Source organism: Strix aluco, chromosome 3, assembly GCF_031877795.1.
Source record: "Strix aluco isolate bStrAlu1 chromosome 3, bStrAlu1.hap1, whole genome shotgun sequence".
Classification (NCBI taxonomy): domain Eukaryota; kingdom Metazoa; phylum Chordata; class Aves; order Strigiformes; family Strigidae; genus Strix; species Strix aluco.
Window position 1 is genome coordinate 83286791 of NC_133933.1, and position 15534 is coordinate 83302324.

At 41.9% G+C, this 15534-nt stretch overlaps 1 protein-coding gene across 9 annotated transcripts in view; it reads left to right on the forward strand.

Moving 5' to 3' along the window:
- The first annotated feature begins 454 nt into the window (after nucleotides 1-454).
- The window catches only part of POPDC1 (popeye domain cAMP effector 1), a 32710-nt gene continuing 17630 nt past the window's right edge, over nucleotides 455-15534 (forward strand). For 6 of the 9 annotated variants that reach the window (XR_012622582.1, XR_012622583.1, XR_012622584.1 and 3 more), the window contains exons 1-3: nucleotides 455-627; nucleotides 7057-7290; nucleotides 9497-9621. Coding sequence is in view for 6 of the 9 variants with exons in the window: in XM_074819428.1 (XP_074675529.1) it covers nucleotides 7068-7290; nucleotides 9497-9621 (348 nt within the window). In the remaining 3 variants the exon portion in view is untranslated. Of the gene's footprint in view, nucleotides 628-1594; nucleotides 1639-4791; nucleotides 4919-7056; nucleotides 7291-9496; nucleotides 9622-15534 lie in introns of those variants that run through there. The other 3 variants (XM_074819429.1, XM_074819430.1, XM_074819432.1) reach the window with 3 other exon arrangements.

Genomic DNA, 15534 nt, shown 5'->3' on the forward strand with positions numbered 1-15534 from the left:
AGCTGTGAAACTGCCACACGAGCAAACTCAGTATCATTTCTTAAGCATTATGTTTGTGACAGAGCAACCACAGCAGGTGCCAAGTTGAGAGGAGCAGTTTTATAAAGGCTGTTGTGGCTCCTTGACTCACCATATAGGGGAAATACTGCTCGCCACTGGCTTAGGGGGGGAACTCAGCTCTTCTAATTTTAACCACCCAAAAGCGAGGCACGTTGCCTCAGCTCTGGGTTCGCTGCCCGATGAACGGCGGCACCTCCGTGGAGTGATTCCCCCCACGTGTTTCCGATGCCTACGCTGGGCACTGCCCCGTACTCGCAGGCGTCGAACTGGGAGGGAACGGAGGCGATGCTCACGGGCCAACGGCGGCGGGGGGGCACCCTCCCGCCCCGCAGCGCCCCCTGGCGGCCGCGCCTCGCCCCGCCGCCCCCCGCCGCCCCCCGGGGCTGGCGGAGGCGCCTGCGCGCTGCGGCCGCTCGGTGCCGGCCCCGGCGCTGGCGCCGCCCGCCGCTTCCCGCCGGCTTCTGCCTATTTTAGTCACAGCGGCGGCTCGGTGGCCGCGGCGTCGGGGGCGGTAGCCTGAGCCCGTCCCCGTCCCGTCCGGGAAACTTTTCCGAGGGCGCGGGGCAGGTAAGGGGCGCTCCTGCTGCCGTGCGCCGGCGGCACCGCAGCGGGGACAGCCCTGCGGCGGGGAGGCCGGCGGGCAGGGCGGGTGTGAGCGGCCGGAGGGGCGGTTTACCTGGGCGGCGGCGGGTACCCCGGCTGGCAGCGGGCGGCGGCGTCGTTCGGTCCTTCTGCCCCCGCGGCCGTGGGGGGGCAGGCGGGGCGGGCGCCGCGCTCCGTGCCGGGCCGGGGGGGCCGCGCCCCTGCCCTGGTGTCCGCGTTGCCCTTTCGGGGACTCGCAGCGTGTCGCTGCGGCGGGGTCGTGCCCGCCCGGTCACTTCCCCGACGGGCGTCCTGGGAGCGGGGGCTCCGCAGGTGCCCTCCCCGCGGAACGGCTCTGGCGGGAGAGGGACGGGTCGCTCGGTAGTTTTAAGTTTCTCATTATTAGAATTATTATTGATTATTTTGGATAAGCGGTGGGTTTGGTGTTTGCACGTTCCGGACTAAATGGGAGCTTCGGGGGCAGGGGTGGAAAGCGGGGTGCGGGGCGCCGCCTGCGCCCCTCGACTCGGGCTTTCTGCGCAGCCCTGTGCGATGGGGCCAAAGGCAGAGCGAGCTCAAACGCAGTCAGCGAACTTCCACTGCCATAGTACAGCTACGCCGCTGTTATGTTGAGCATACGTAAGGGTATTTATCACGGTATGGATAGTTTTGTTAACTATGCAGAATGAAAATGTTGGTAAATCTTCTCTCAAGTGTGGAGTGAGGCTAACAAATTTCCGTGGTTAATGACACTTTCAATAGAAATGAACGTGCTCGAAAGAGCATATTGAAATACATATTTTTTTATACTACTTTCCCATTCACTCCTACTTCATTGTAAAAAGGAAATTGGTAACTTAAACTGTAATTAACTGAATTATGCTGGCACTAATAGTTTGTCTTCAGCTCACAAAAGCGAAGAAATTACTGATTGTCTAAATTCTCTATGCAGCTTTTGTGCTACAAGACCACAGAACAATAATTAAAGTTCTTCAGGTATGATTTAAAAAAAATTATTGAGCTTGACTTAATTTTTTTCAATTTTTTTCTTTAGACTCAAAATCCATCTATGTAAATGGTGGATTGTAAAGGTGCAATGACTGTAAGGTTATACAAACACACTCAAGCAAAGCTTTAAGAAACTCACTTGAAAAACGTTGACAAGTAAAGCTGTGAGATACAAATAATGTCAGTAAAGTGGATGACGATGTGAGCGGGACGCTGTGCTGTCCCGTGTTGGCTTGGCTGACCTCTTCTCCTACTAGAACCAACTGCTTTAAACTTTTCTGCTATGTCTGTCTTCTGTGAATGTTATGTACATATCCATAAAACCTCCATTTGTTTTAAAGGCATCTTTGTGCCTGAGAATTTAGGGGCTAAATACTTTTGGGAATGGCTTTCAGAAGTTTGGCCTCTTGTATAAAGATGTCCTGAGCATAGAAAAATTCTAGAGTGAGCTTACCTCATCTACATTCTGAAAATTCATATTTTCAGACCTAAAGCTACAATGTATAACCTTAACTCTCTATCAAGTTCATGCACAAAAAAAATTAATAGGCTTTGTTTGCTATACTAATTTCTGATAGATTTAATATTAAAGTGTCAGTGAGTAGGTTTTTTATTTTTTAATTTGTGTGTGTTTGGACAATAAATTGGCTTGAGTTTTCAATCAGCTGAGTTTTCAAACTCTTAGTTTAGTAAATCTAAATCCATATGATGGAAAAGTTACTGGATATTAAAAAATATTCTTTTAATTATTTGTCTTATGTTCCATAAAGCTTTCATTTCAGTTGATACTATTTCTCCAATTTTTATGAAATTTTTGACGATGTTGGTTGTATATTTAACTCCTCATATTAATACATGTCTTCATGTATTGAAGACTTAAGTATAAGACTTCAAAGTCTTGTGATATATTACTTAGTAGATGTAGTTTTAATTTTTGACTCAGCAGAGGGTAGGAAATGACAATTGCTTGTTCATTTGTTGAACAGCAGATATTTTTTCCTAATTCTTTAATATTATGTGACAACAGTAGGTGTTAGGACTAAAGAATTGACCTAAAAACTACAGAGATGTTGCTTTGAATATTTGTATTTCTGGTGTTACCTGTGGACAAACATTTTAGGTTACATACAGCGTGTAACTCTGCCTGTCTGCCTTTTTTGTTGATTCTTAAGCAGGCTTCCTAGTTGAAATTCATGGGCAGCTCTCCTTCAGAGCCAGTGTCATGATCTGTACTTGTGTCATTTTGCTGATAGCATCACTCTGTTTCTGCCAGCTTTAAAATACCATTGTGACAGAGACGTTCTGCAGCTTTCTGCTGTTTTCCAGTACACTAGTGGTGCTGCAATATTTGTTTGTGAGTAGTAAGTGAAATTCAAATGCATTCATATAAGGACTTCAAGGTATTAAAGACAAAGCTTATGGAAAAAATGGATGTGGCTAGATTCAGGTTCCTGGATTCTAATTTAGGCAGCCAAGTAGGTGCCCCAGACTTTCAAAAGCATTGAATGTCCTGTTGTTACAACTGTGGACACTTTATGGCTTTAAATGACTTGGCCAACACCTGGAGAAACATCTTCCCTTTCTGACAGTTTATGGCTGGTGGTTTGTGGCATCAGCATCTGTGGCTAACGAGGGGAGCAGTGTTTTGGCTGGCTGTGAGGAGAATGAGATTGTCACGTGCTGTATATAGTTCATTTGGCTCGTTGGGTTTCCAGTCTTCAGATGTGTGATACTTTACAGCCAAGTCTTAAAGAGTAAGGTAGCCTCTATTCTCCCAGTGATACAGTACAAAATCTTGCTATTAAAAAAATCAGTCATCTGGAAAGCTTCGTAGATTTGTAATCGGATGCAGCTAAAGTTACTTCTGGCAGCCTGTTTTGATCTTGAGATGAGTTGATGGACCTGTAGCTGGTTCTGTGTCTGTGAGTTTGGTTATCTCTACTTGTTCCGTTGGCATGTTAAGTGGTGCTTTTATTGGCACATGACTAGGCAGTGAAAGACTGTACATAGAAACTCGGCTGATAAATTCTTGCAAAAGATCTAGAGGTCCTGCTGTGCTAGTGCAGGGAGTTTATATTGTGTGAAAACAACAGGAGCACAATGATGAGATGAGTGTAAGATAAGCACAGACACAGTTACCCAGAGTTAGCAATTACCTTCTGTTCATGAGCACATTAAAATAACGGTCCTGCAGCCTCATACAGGCTCACCCTTTGGCTCTGTGTGAGTGGCTCTGCCAGGACAGTGAAACTACTCTTGTGGCTCTTGTCACTGAATTCATGTGAAAGAGCTGAAGGAAAGTAGGAGTGTGTTTTGGATAGTGCCTGTATGATACCTGGATGGTGAATTTGTTTGGGCACTTTGATTATTGGTAACAATTTTGTGTAGAATTTGTTTATGCCAAACCCCACATTTTTAGTTAACCTTTGCGAAAAACTAATGTAAGAATGAAAAGATAAAAGTGAGCTCTTTAAGAGAAGAAATGTGAATTGCCTATTTTAGTAAAAACAAGATATATTTTTTCCTTCGAATATCACTTCTATCTGGAGACTGTGTATACTGTGTTCATGCTGATGTTTGATCCTCCAAGATGCTTCTGCATGTTCTGTAGCATGGCTTAGCTGCGACAGGCTCTGGGCATCAGAGAACTATCAGAAGGTTGAGGATTTCTTTCTTCCCACTACTTTAGAAAGGGATTTTTAAGACTGACTGATTAACTTCAGAAATTGTACAGCTTACTTATGCCTTATATACAAGTTGATTGGGGGGAAAATAATAAAAAGAATGGATGAAGCAACTCAAAATTACTTCACAGCCCAAGAAGCACTGTCAAGTGACAGAGATGCTGAGTGTATTCCAGTCTGACAGAAATATTGACTGTATTTACTGTGAATCAAAATTGTCTGCTGAGCAGATGAATTGCATGACAGTTGGTGAGCACACACAGCAGGGACATGCTCAGTCCATACAGAATTTATTTGAATGCAAACCCCACCCTGTTGCATGTTATGGAGCCTGTTTGCTCAGTGATCCGTGCATGTGTTTCATTAATGAGACTCAAGCTGGGCTCCATGTAATCTCTGCTGCTGTGACAGTGGGGGACCGTACGTGCCTCTCTGGAAGCAGGGTTCTCCTGTGTTTCTGACAGCCCATGTAGGAACAGTCATGCTCTTCCAGCCGGAAACTGCTCTGTGTTGAGGACACCTTCTGGAGTGCTTGTAACACCGACTGCAGTTCCCCAGAGAGACCAGCTTTTAAGATTTTAAAGGTAGTGTCTTGAAATTTTCCAGTTTCTCTTTGTAGTTTGTTTTTAATAGGGATTTTTTTACTTCGTATTGGGAAGATATTTGCCTACAGATATCTTTTTTTCCCTTTGAATTGGCGTGAAAGGAAAATATGCTAGATTTATTATTACAACAACAACAAAAAGTATGTGTTTTTAGATTAGAAATCTACTTTTTAAACTGTCTCGTTTTCTCCAGGAGTTCCACAGGCAACCTAAGGTCTTGCAAGGTGGCTCATACTAGGTAGACCAAGTGATTTCCCTGAAAGACTGGCAACCTTGTCATAACTTAGCAGCCTGGGCATCTCTCTTTCTGATTTGGTAGCATCTGATCAACTAGGAGGAGAAACAGTAGTATTTACTTACTGTTCTCAAAAGTGGTTTGGGTTTTTTGCCTACTCCGATTAATGTGTGCAAGATGATATGTGACTTAAGAGCCCCCAAATGATCCTGCAAGAAAGCTGGAAGTTGAGACTGTTTTCAGTTTTGATTTGTATGGTTTCTTGGCTTTTTTTAATCAACTGAACAGCACGTGTTCCTCCTTTAAGACCTTCTATTCCTTATTTAGAAGAACAGCTTTGTATGCCATAAAGGAGACTTACACTACATAAGCCTTTTTCTTTTTTTCTTTCAATTCTCATCTAGGTTGTTAAATTCTCCTAAATATTTACTTTGTCTAACATCATAGACCCATTCAGTAAATGGTAGACTGAAATGTGGTTTTTTTATTTGTGTATAACTAGGAAGAATACATAGGATGTTGTACTGAGCAATGACAGTCATAGTAGCTAGCATTCAGACAGTGTTGTTTATGTGCATACAGTCCAAATTTTGAAATGTACCATTCTTCAAGCCTAGCACTTAGGTGAAAGAGATACTAAAGCATTACTGAACTATAGATCTAGCTTACCCTTTTAAAGCATTTGTAGATTTTTTTTTTTTCCATGAATGATAATGGAAAATGTATCCTGGGAAGTTTGAAAATAACCCAAAATCCATGTGTATTGGGTTTGCATGGCAAGGTTTTTGTAATGGTGGTGGTGAGGTGGCTACAGGGGTGGTTTCTGTAAGAAGCTTTCCCCATGTCCAATAGAGTCAGTACCAGCTGGCTCCAAGATGAACCCACCACTGGCCAAGGCCAAGACCATCAGTGACAGTGGTAGCACCTCTGGGATAACTTATTTAAGAAGGGGAAAAGTTGCTGAGCAACAGCAATTGCAGCTGGAGAGAAGAGTGAGAATATATGAGAGAAACAGCTCTGCAGACACTGAGGTCAGTGAAGAAGGAGGGGGAGGAGGTGCTCCAGGCACTGGAGCAGAGATTCCCCTGCAGCCTATGGTGAAGCCCATGGTGAAGCAGGCTGTGCCCCTGCAGCCCATGGAGATCCACCTGCAGCCCAGGGAGGACCCCACGGCAGAGCAGGTGGATGCCCAAAGGAAGCTGTGACCCTGTGGGAAGCCCGCACTGGAGCAGGTTTGCTGGCAGGGCTTTTGACCCCATGGGGGACCCACACTGGAGCAGTCTGTTCCTGAAGGACTGCACCCCATGGAAGGGATGTCATGGAGCAGTTCATGAAGAGCTGCAGCCCGTGGGGAAGAATCATGTTGGAGAAGCTTGTGGAGGACTGTCACCCATGGGATGGATCCCACACTGGAGCAGGGGAAGAGTGTGAGGAGTCCTTCCCCTGAGGAGAAGGGGCCAGCAGAGACAACGTGTGATGAACTGACCACAACCCCCATTCCCCATCCCCCTGTGCTGATGTGGGGGAGGAGGAAGAGAAGTTGGGAGTGAAGTTTAGTCCAGGAAGAAGGGAGGGGTAGGGGGAAGGTGGTTTTAAGACTTGGTTTTATTTCTCATTATCCTACTCTGATTTGTTAATAAATTAAACTGACTTCCCCAAGTCAAGTCTGTTTTACCTGTGACAGTAATTGCTGAGTGATCTCCCTGTCCTTATGTTGACCCATGAGCCTTTTGTTAATTTTGCTCAGCTGAGGAGGGAAGTGATAGAGCAGCTTTGGTGGGCACCTGGCATCCAGCCAGGGTCAACCCACCACAGTATGTCTAATATCTTTCAGTTTAATGCACAGTAATTTTTTTTTTCCCCTCTCTCTGTCTCATTGCAGGAGCCTTCAAGATGAATACGACAGCAGTGAGCCCACTCACTGTTACTCCACTAGGTTTTATTCCAGACTTAAAAAATGCCACACTTGTGCCTTTTAATGAGACTGCATGTGAAAACTGGAAAGAGATTCATCATCTTGTTTTCCACGTGGCAAACATTTGCTTTGCAGTTGGACTGGTTATTCCAACTACTCTGAATCTTCATATGATTTTTCTGCGAGGCCTACTCACCATAGGTACGAGAATTATTCTGGAGGGATTTGCAACCTTCCTGTGACAGAAATGGAAGTTTGTGACCATTACAGAGCTTTCTCCTGGTCCCTTGAGCTTATGGTGAAATCCCAGCACATAGTCATGGTCATTGTATTCTGCTGAAGGTGTTCTTGGTGTAAGTGGGGGTCTGTTCTGACCCTGACAGATCTTTTCTGGAGAGATTATATGTCTCTAGGCTCCTAATACTTACCAGAAATACAACTTGCATCTTCAAACCTGTGTAGATGCTGACTAGAAAACAAGTGGACCCTATTTACTTCAGACATGACTAACTGCTTAAAGTTCATTAAATTCCAAATCAGAGTTAAGTCTATGGATCCTTAAGACCTTAATTTTAAATTTCAAGTGGGTACATTGACTGGTATGTCTGCAATAGTAAGGCTTTCCTTGAAGCTTGATGTCGCCCCATGTGTTCTTTAAATGTGATTTCAAACATGTGACATTTGTGTATCACCAGCGTTATTTTCACTGCTGATTTAGAAGCACGGACGTGCAATATGGAGTGCAGTCTGTGTTCTCCTGAAGTCTGTCATGTTTCCTTCACCACTGCAGACATCTTGTGATACCAAAATTTGACTTCAGAGGAAAAACTAAATTTGGCATGCCTGAGACTAAGCAAGCATGGTGTCATTTGTAATACTCTTGCAGTCCCACAGCTGTTTCAGAGCCCCAGTCCTTTCTGTGGGACAGGGTCTGTGTGATCAAAGGAGTAGTAGTGAGTCATCGCAGTGTAAGACAGATAAACCTGGGCGTATCACAACATGGAGCATGCTTAAGTACTTTTAAATGAGAATGCTTATTCATGGAACTGACCCATATTATTATATGATATAACTTCTATGGTTGAACTTACAACAATTTTGCCTTTTCTTTTTATAGCTATTATAGGAAAACTTACCAAAACAGACTGCACTGGGGACCAAGGGTCTGAGCATTGCATTTTGTCTGTGTAGTTCTTGTTTTAAAGCCGTGGGAGCTCTGCACTTGTAGAGCCTGTACTTTGGTCTGTAGGTCTTGTTGCATTTTGAAGAGATAGGGAATCAGAGTTTTTCAGGCTGAGGTGGCAGCTGGAAGCAAATTTATTCTGTGAGCAGCAGAAGTAACCAAGCCTGAGTCCTAGGGATCTGTCCCCTTTGCTTTGATGACCCTGCCCCACCTCTGTGCTGCTCTACAATAGTGCTTCTCTTCAGTACTTCCAGCCCTTGTATCTTCCCATCCCTTGTAGTCTAATTAACCAGCTGATCAAGAGTCATTACACTGTGATTTTTCTGATCCATATGTAAGTGCCAGTCAGCAACTCAGATGGAATAGATAATACTGAATTCATTAATTCAGTGTTGCCTTCAGGGAGAGAGAGGAAAGGGACGCTAATTTGGCACCTTGTTGTTATCTTTGCATGAAACTTAAGGGAAAATATGTCTGTGACCTCTACAGCCATCTCTACCAGATGGTAGGTTCACATTTCTCTAGGAGAGACTCACTGATGTGTAATCTATCATTTGATAAGCATTGTCTTTGTAGGCTAAAAATAGTATCCCTAATCATAAGCATGAATAATGGCAATTGCTTTAAAAGATAAGGCAAAGTAAAGCAACTAAAAAAAGAGTAAGCATTTGAAATTTTATCTTTGTCATAGAGAATTCAGGTTCCTGCTGTGACCTTGTCAAAATGCAGCAATGATGCTTCCTTTAAATTTTAAAAAATATCTGTGTATGACTTTTGGAGGGTTTTTTAGGCTCTCATTTGGCTAATTAATGCAGTAGTAATAAATTTTGTGAACTACTTAATTTTGGGTTTTGTACTTGAGATACATTTATTTTTTTTTTCCCCCTATCCTATTTCTACTTGGTTTTAGTAACAGACTATCATGGGCTGCACTTTTCTGCTTTCTCCAGTCCTGATCTGAATGACTGTCACTCCAGTATTGCAGTCCCATGCAATAGGACTGTAGTTTGCTGTCAACCTGCTCTCAGTGCCTGTTTGTAGCATTGTAGTGATTAGCTCTGCTACCAGTGCATGCATTGATGAACAGAGCCTAACTGTAGTAAAGCTTGTAGATTGTATTGCTTTCCAGTGTAAATTACACCCAGTTGACACATTCTTGATGACTTTATATGAATGTGTTTATTGTTCAGTGAAATTTAACTTCCTTTTCTTAAATTTTTACAGGATGTGCATTGTTCATCATTTGGGCTACACTCTACCGTTGTGCCTTGGACATAATGATCTGGAATTCTGTGTTTTTGGTTGTCAACCTTTTACATTTCATATACCTAATGTATAAAAGAAGACCGGTATGTATAACAGCTAAATTGCACAAGCAGTCTAGTAAGGTGCAAGAAAAAGGAAGTTTTGCCCATGTTTGGACAAATCAATGAGCTAGTTCTTGAATTGGATAGGAGTTCTTCTGGATGAAGTCAGTTAGCTGCTTCAGGAAGGACCCAGACCATAAGTATGATCTGATGTAGTACGTAGTTATTTCCCTGAAATCAATATTTTTGAAAATTATTTTACTTTATAAGTTACTATTGGCTGGTTTTGGCTGTTGTGTTTAGTTTTGGTGGTAAGGAGGGGGTTACACTGTTTCTTTGCAGGGAGACCAGAAGTGGTATTTGGGGGGGGGATGTTTGTATGCCTTAAAACTGATCTGAATTTTTAAGTGACTTGTGGCACGTGTCCCTAGAATGTGGGTAATGTTACTTGGGTTTGCACTCGTCCAATCCTTTCCAAAAATCTAAAAGGAGTATCTTGGGAGGAGGACACACTGTTTTGTGCCCGAGTTTTTTTTAAAAAAAAAAAAAAATCACCTTACAATATGTAAATCAATACTGAATGAAGAAAGAAAAACACTTTATTCTGTGATTACAGTTGTATACTAAAAGCTATGTTAGCATAGGCTCCGTGTTTTTTTTGTGCATTATGGTACAGACTTCATCCTGTTGAAGTGCCAGCTATTTTCACTGAATCGTCTAGTAAATTTGTTAGCAGAATTATTTGTAGGAGTTAGGATAAGTTGTGGAAGTGGATGAAGTACTCTAGTTGGGTTTAAGAAGGAATTATGTAAGGACATAAAACTCGACTGATAAACTGTCAGTGCCAAAGGTGGTAGAAAATTACCTCTAAGAAAGGAAGGACTGGAGGACCTGCTTTTGACTTTGCTCTCCATTTCTGTAGCCCTTCCTCCCTGGTTATGATGTAACCACAGCAGAATCAGGGTGCTTGACACTCTTGTAGACTGTGCATCATACACATGGTGCAAACCCATGGCTATTCTTATATAGACTAAACTAGAGTTCTAGACAGGGAATATTAGAGGAAAGGGGGGAAGACAGATTTTGGATGTCTTCTAAAAGGCTATGCAAGTTAAGGATTTCAACTTAAGTAGAGCCAGAGCAAGCTGTGAAAGGAAGAAGAACTTAAGAAGAAGAAATGGTAGAAATGCTGAAATCTTTACAAGTATGGCTAAAAACAACTGCAGAACAAACTCCGATAGGCAAACACAGCATATAAAAAGAGGCTAAAGGTTAAATTGCATCTGTCTACAAGTTGATAGAGTATATCTACTTATATGTGTTAACAAAGGAAGGGTTCTACTTACAGTGGTGTTTGTCCAGTATGGAGCACAGGTTCACCCAAAGGTTACCATCTGCAGGGCTGCATGACCTTTACAGCTTAAAGTTTAACCAAGAATTAGTTCTGGTAGACGAGCTACGTAGTGGTGTTTCTTTGTATGTTATGACTTAATGGAAAGAAAATTACTGAAATTATTTTAAGTTTTTAAGAAATTACAGTATTTATGAACATTACATGAAAAATATTATTCTATTTTAATTGGTGTAATACATAATATTTTCAGTAATTATTTTTTAAATCAGGTTGGGTTTTTTGGTATGTTTTTTTTTTTTCTTAAAACACCCCCCTACATACCTTAACACTAACTCCTTTTCAGGTTTACTTTTCAGTTCACTGTTCAACAATGAGATGATGCAGAAAGATCTGGAAAGAAATTTAGTGTAAGATAAGTCTTAATTTTTTTCCCTTTAGAACTTTTATTCAAGGCACATAATTTGGACAGAAATTCTAAGAGTGAGTAATAGTTGAGTTGTGTAACAGCTTTGGGCGGAACAGGATGAGAAACCTAAACTTGGATGGTTTTTCTGTTCCACAGTGTAAGACCTGCATAAAGAAGTTTAGTATCTGGTTCTTGTTAGACCTTACCTTAATACTTCCCATGTCCTGGCAAGAACACCAAACAGTCATTTGCACACAAGTGGATCTACAGTGTGGAAACTGTTCAGCCACTCACTCTCCTTATCTGGCTCCTGAACAAAATTGAGGAGAGCAGGGCTTCTGAGGGGGCTGGGCCCCCCCCTGCACATGCAGACAGCAAGCTTGGGCTTCAGTCACTGACACCTCACATGTGGTTTAGCCACAGGCTGTGCTGTTTGACTTCATGCTAGAACATGGAAGGAGCACTTGCACAGCTAGATACCTACTAGAAAGCAAGCTAACAGGTCTGGCGTGCACTTCAGTGCAGTGTCTGCCACATTATATGCTCATGCTTGACTGCATCCTTACTTGGGTATTACATCATCAGAGGACTTTCCCAGCCAAGGTCCTGGGCTTGTGCTTGAGTACAGCTATGTTTAAATAGTCTTTGTGGTGGTGTTTTTTGGGTATTTTCATTTTATACTCTAATCTGTCTAGGTCTTTGCTTGACTCCTGTCACTGTATCTGATCATGGCCTAGGATTTGTACTTTAAGCTAATGTGGATACCAAATTACAGTAAATGTAAAACTACTCATTTCACTTTTGTCCCTATATGAATTTCTGTACTGTAGGTTTTTCTCTCTGTCCATGGCAAAACATAGCACTATACTGTAGGGGAGGATGAGGAAAAAATCCTCAAACTAAAAATAAAGCATTGGAAAGATCTAATGAAAATTCTGTCCTGGACAGTGAGAGTATTTACAATTGTGTTAATAAACTACTTCTTGTCATTCAAGTCAACTGTTTTTAAAACAGTTTCCAGCATGTATATGCTAACTAACTCTGCACATCCCACCATGATCAAAATGTGGTCTACCGTGAACATTCATGAACAACAAAAGCAACATGGTTGAACTTTAAGTTTCCTCTTTCTTGTTTGGTCATGTGAAACCTCTCTGGCATGTAGGTCATACATAGTAATTTAACCCTGACCTTTGCAGATGTGCACACTCCTCTTTCAAAACACATTTTTGTGGTGGTAAAGCTTGCAGCACTTAGTTCAGCTCAGTGCCCCCAGCTCCATGCTCCAGATCTTAAATGAAATGAGGGAGCTTGTGGAAACACTCTTCCATGTGAAGACTTCCTAGATACTTGTTCTGGTGAGACAGGAGTCAATACCAGAAGAGCTGCCTTAAACCAAATGTCAGTTCTGTTGACTCTAAAAATTAATTACTACATGTTGACAATCTCTATAACTTTGGATAGAGAACAAAGCAAAATCATGAAACTGCCACCCCAGATGCCTTTACTGAATCTTTTTCCTTCATCTTCTGCAGTATTGAACTGCTTTCTAAAGACAGAAGTGTGCAAGAAATAGAAACAGTAAAATGTAGGAGGAATATCAAATACTCTACATAGGCACTGACTGTAGTCTCAGTCACATTCTGATACTTGTCCTGAAATATTACATCACTCAGGAAATGGGCACTCCCAGAAGTGAAAGGCCTCTCGGAGGAAGCATGTAATACTTGAGTCTAACAATTAAGAGCACTTACAAAGAATACAACTAATTGTTTGTGGTCTCTACTTCTGCAACTTAGTAGCTTTACCTTATGAAATAGGAATTGGAATCATCTTGTCTCACTTCATCCATCTTCAAGTTAAGCATCTAGTTTAAGCTAGTTGTCCAGTGTGATTCAACACACCCATCCAATGTCTGTTTAAGATGTGATAGTGCCATCCCTCTCCACTGGCCAGAGAACAAGCCTACACAACCATTATAAACTACTAACCTAGCTTTATATAGTTATAGGTGAGGTGCACTTCGTTGCTGCTCTCTAGCAGTATGAGGAAAAAAAACTCAAATTGGTTCATATTAATCTAAACTGTGACACAATGGAACTGGAGTCTGGCTTTCAAAAGATTTATGTTCCTACCACTGCAGGTGTGGTCTGGGAACTGTGGATACTCAGCTTCCCTGAAAATTGGGCTCTATATACCTCATAAATTATGTGGATTTCAACAATAGCTGAAATTATATGGAAACAGGATAATATCCAAAGCAATATATGAATCTGTTACAGGCTATGATCAGCAAGCTTACTTGAAATGATGCCTGGTAGTCCTACATGTCTTTTTAGCTCTCTTACACATTCCGTTTATTATGAACATGAAGGCTGTTTTTAAGTGCTTTTCCTATAGAGAGCTACAGAATGGAGGAAAAAAAAAGGAAATTCTTAGGAACTCAAATGAGATTTTTGTCTGCAACTATTGTATTGCACATCTCAATTTTATTTAGTCATCCTCACAAATGATGTTTTTAAGGAAAGAAAAGAATGGAAGAATAATTACAAGTTAGTCATATTACAAAATGAATAATTGATATGTTCAGTTGTTAAATATTTATTTTATTAAATGAAGCATGAAAAATAGCAGCAAGTTACTTTTCTGACCAGAAGATTATTTCTGTGGTTTTGACTCCTTGGAGCTTTACAGATTTGGCTTTTTTAGTGTGAGTGGAAGCTGAGTCTAATCAGTGTCTCTACAGACAGAGTGTCTTGACTACAGAGCTTGGAGCTCTGGCAACATCCCAGAATATTTCAGCCACTGCTGAACAAAACATTACACCTATCTGTATGGTTCATTTGGAATATGATCCACAAGCATGACTGGAGGAGCAGTCAGCTGTGCCTGTGAAGGGTGAACAGTCTGTTATGAGGGAGACCATCTAAAGTATATCTATGGTGTCCACCTCATCAATCTTTAAGAAAGTGGTTATGCCTGCTTTCTCTTTTAAGCATTATACATTAGAGGAAGATCATGAAACCTGAATTATGTGCTAGTTAAGGGATTGCATTAACACTCCAGGGCCAAATCCTGTCCTCATGTCTGTATGTGTTGTTTTGAATTCAGTAGTCTTGGGAGCTACTTACATGTTCATCTGAGAAAATAATTTATCTTTCATTGAGTTGCAGTAGTCATGTATAGAAAGAGGTACAAATTAAATTGGTACAGCTGTTAAAAATTAGGACTTTCCTGGAGAACCTGTCGGCAAAACAAATAGTCATCTAACTTCACAGATATATGGAACATATTTTGAAATCAAACAGTTCAGAACAATCCCCGACACAATACAATTTCACTTGCCAGTTTAAATTTAATCCTTGTTTTGTCCACGTAGGTGTCCTCTGAGGTGTTAGAGACTGGCGTAAGGAACATATAGGAAATTCAAAACCTGGGTTTCATATAAATGTAGTCACTGGTAGAAGACTTAATTACTAATTGATTCGATGTGAAAGCAGCATAACTTCCGCTCAGGTGACATACTGGACTTGTGTAAGTCCATGAGCTCTGATGGTATACACCCACAAATGCTGATGTCACTGTGAGGCCACTCTTCATAGTCTTTGAACAATTAGGGCGTCTGGGAGAAGTGCCTGAGGAGTGGAGGAAAGAAAGGAAATGCCACTACTTTCTTCAAAAAGAGCAAGAAGGATGACCTAGGGACCTGCAGGCCAGTCAGCCTCACCTTGATCCCTGAGAAGGTGATGGAATAGCTAATCCTGGAAACCATTTCTATGCACGTGAAGGACAAGGTGATCAGGAGTGGTCAGTGTGGATTCACCAAGGGGAAGTCATGCTTAACCAAACCAACCTGATAACATTCTACAGTGAAATGACTGGCTGGATAGATGAGAGGAAAGTTGTAAATATTGTCTGCCTTAATTTCAGTAAGGCTTTCAGCGCTATCTCCTATAAAATCCTCATAGAGACTGGCTGAATAGTTGGGCTGAGCGTGGTAATCGGCAGTACAAAGTCTGTTTGGAGGTGTGTACTATATATGCTAGTGTGTGGTATGTACACTAGCAGTGTAACCTGGGGGGTCAGTGCTAGGCCCCGTCCTGTTTGACATTGTCATTAATGATCTGGATGATGGGGCAGAGTGTATCCTGATGACACAAAGCTAGGAGGAGTGGCTGATAGGCCAGAAGGTTGG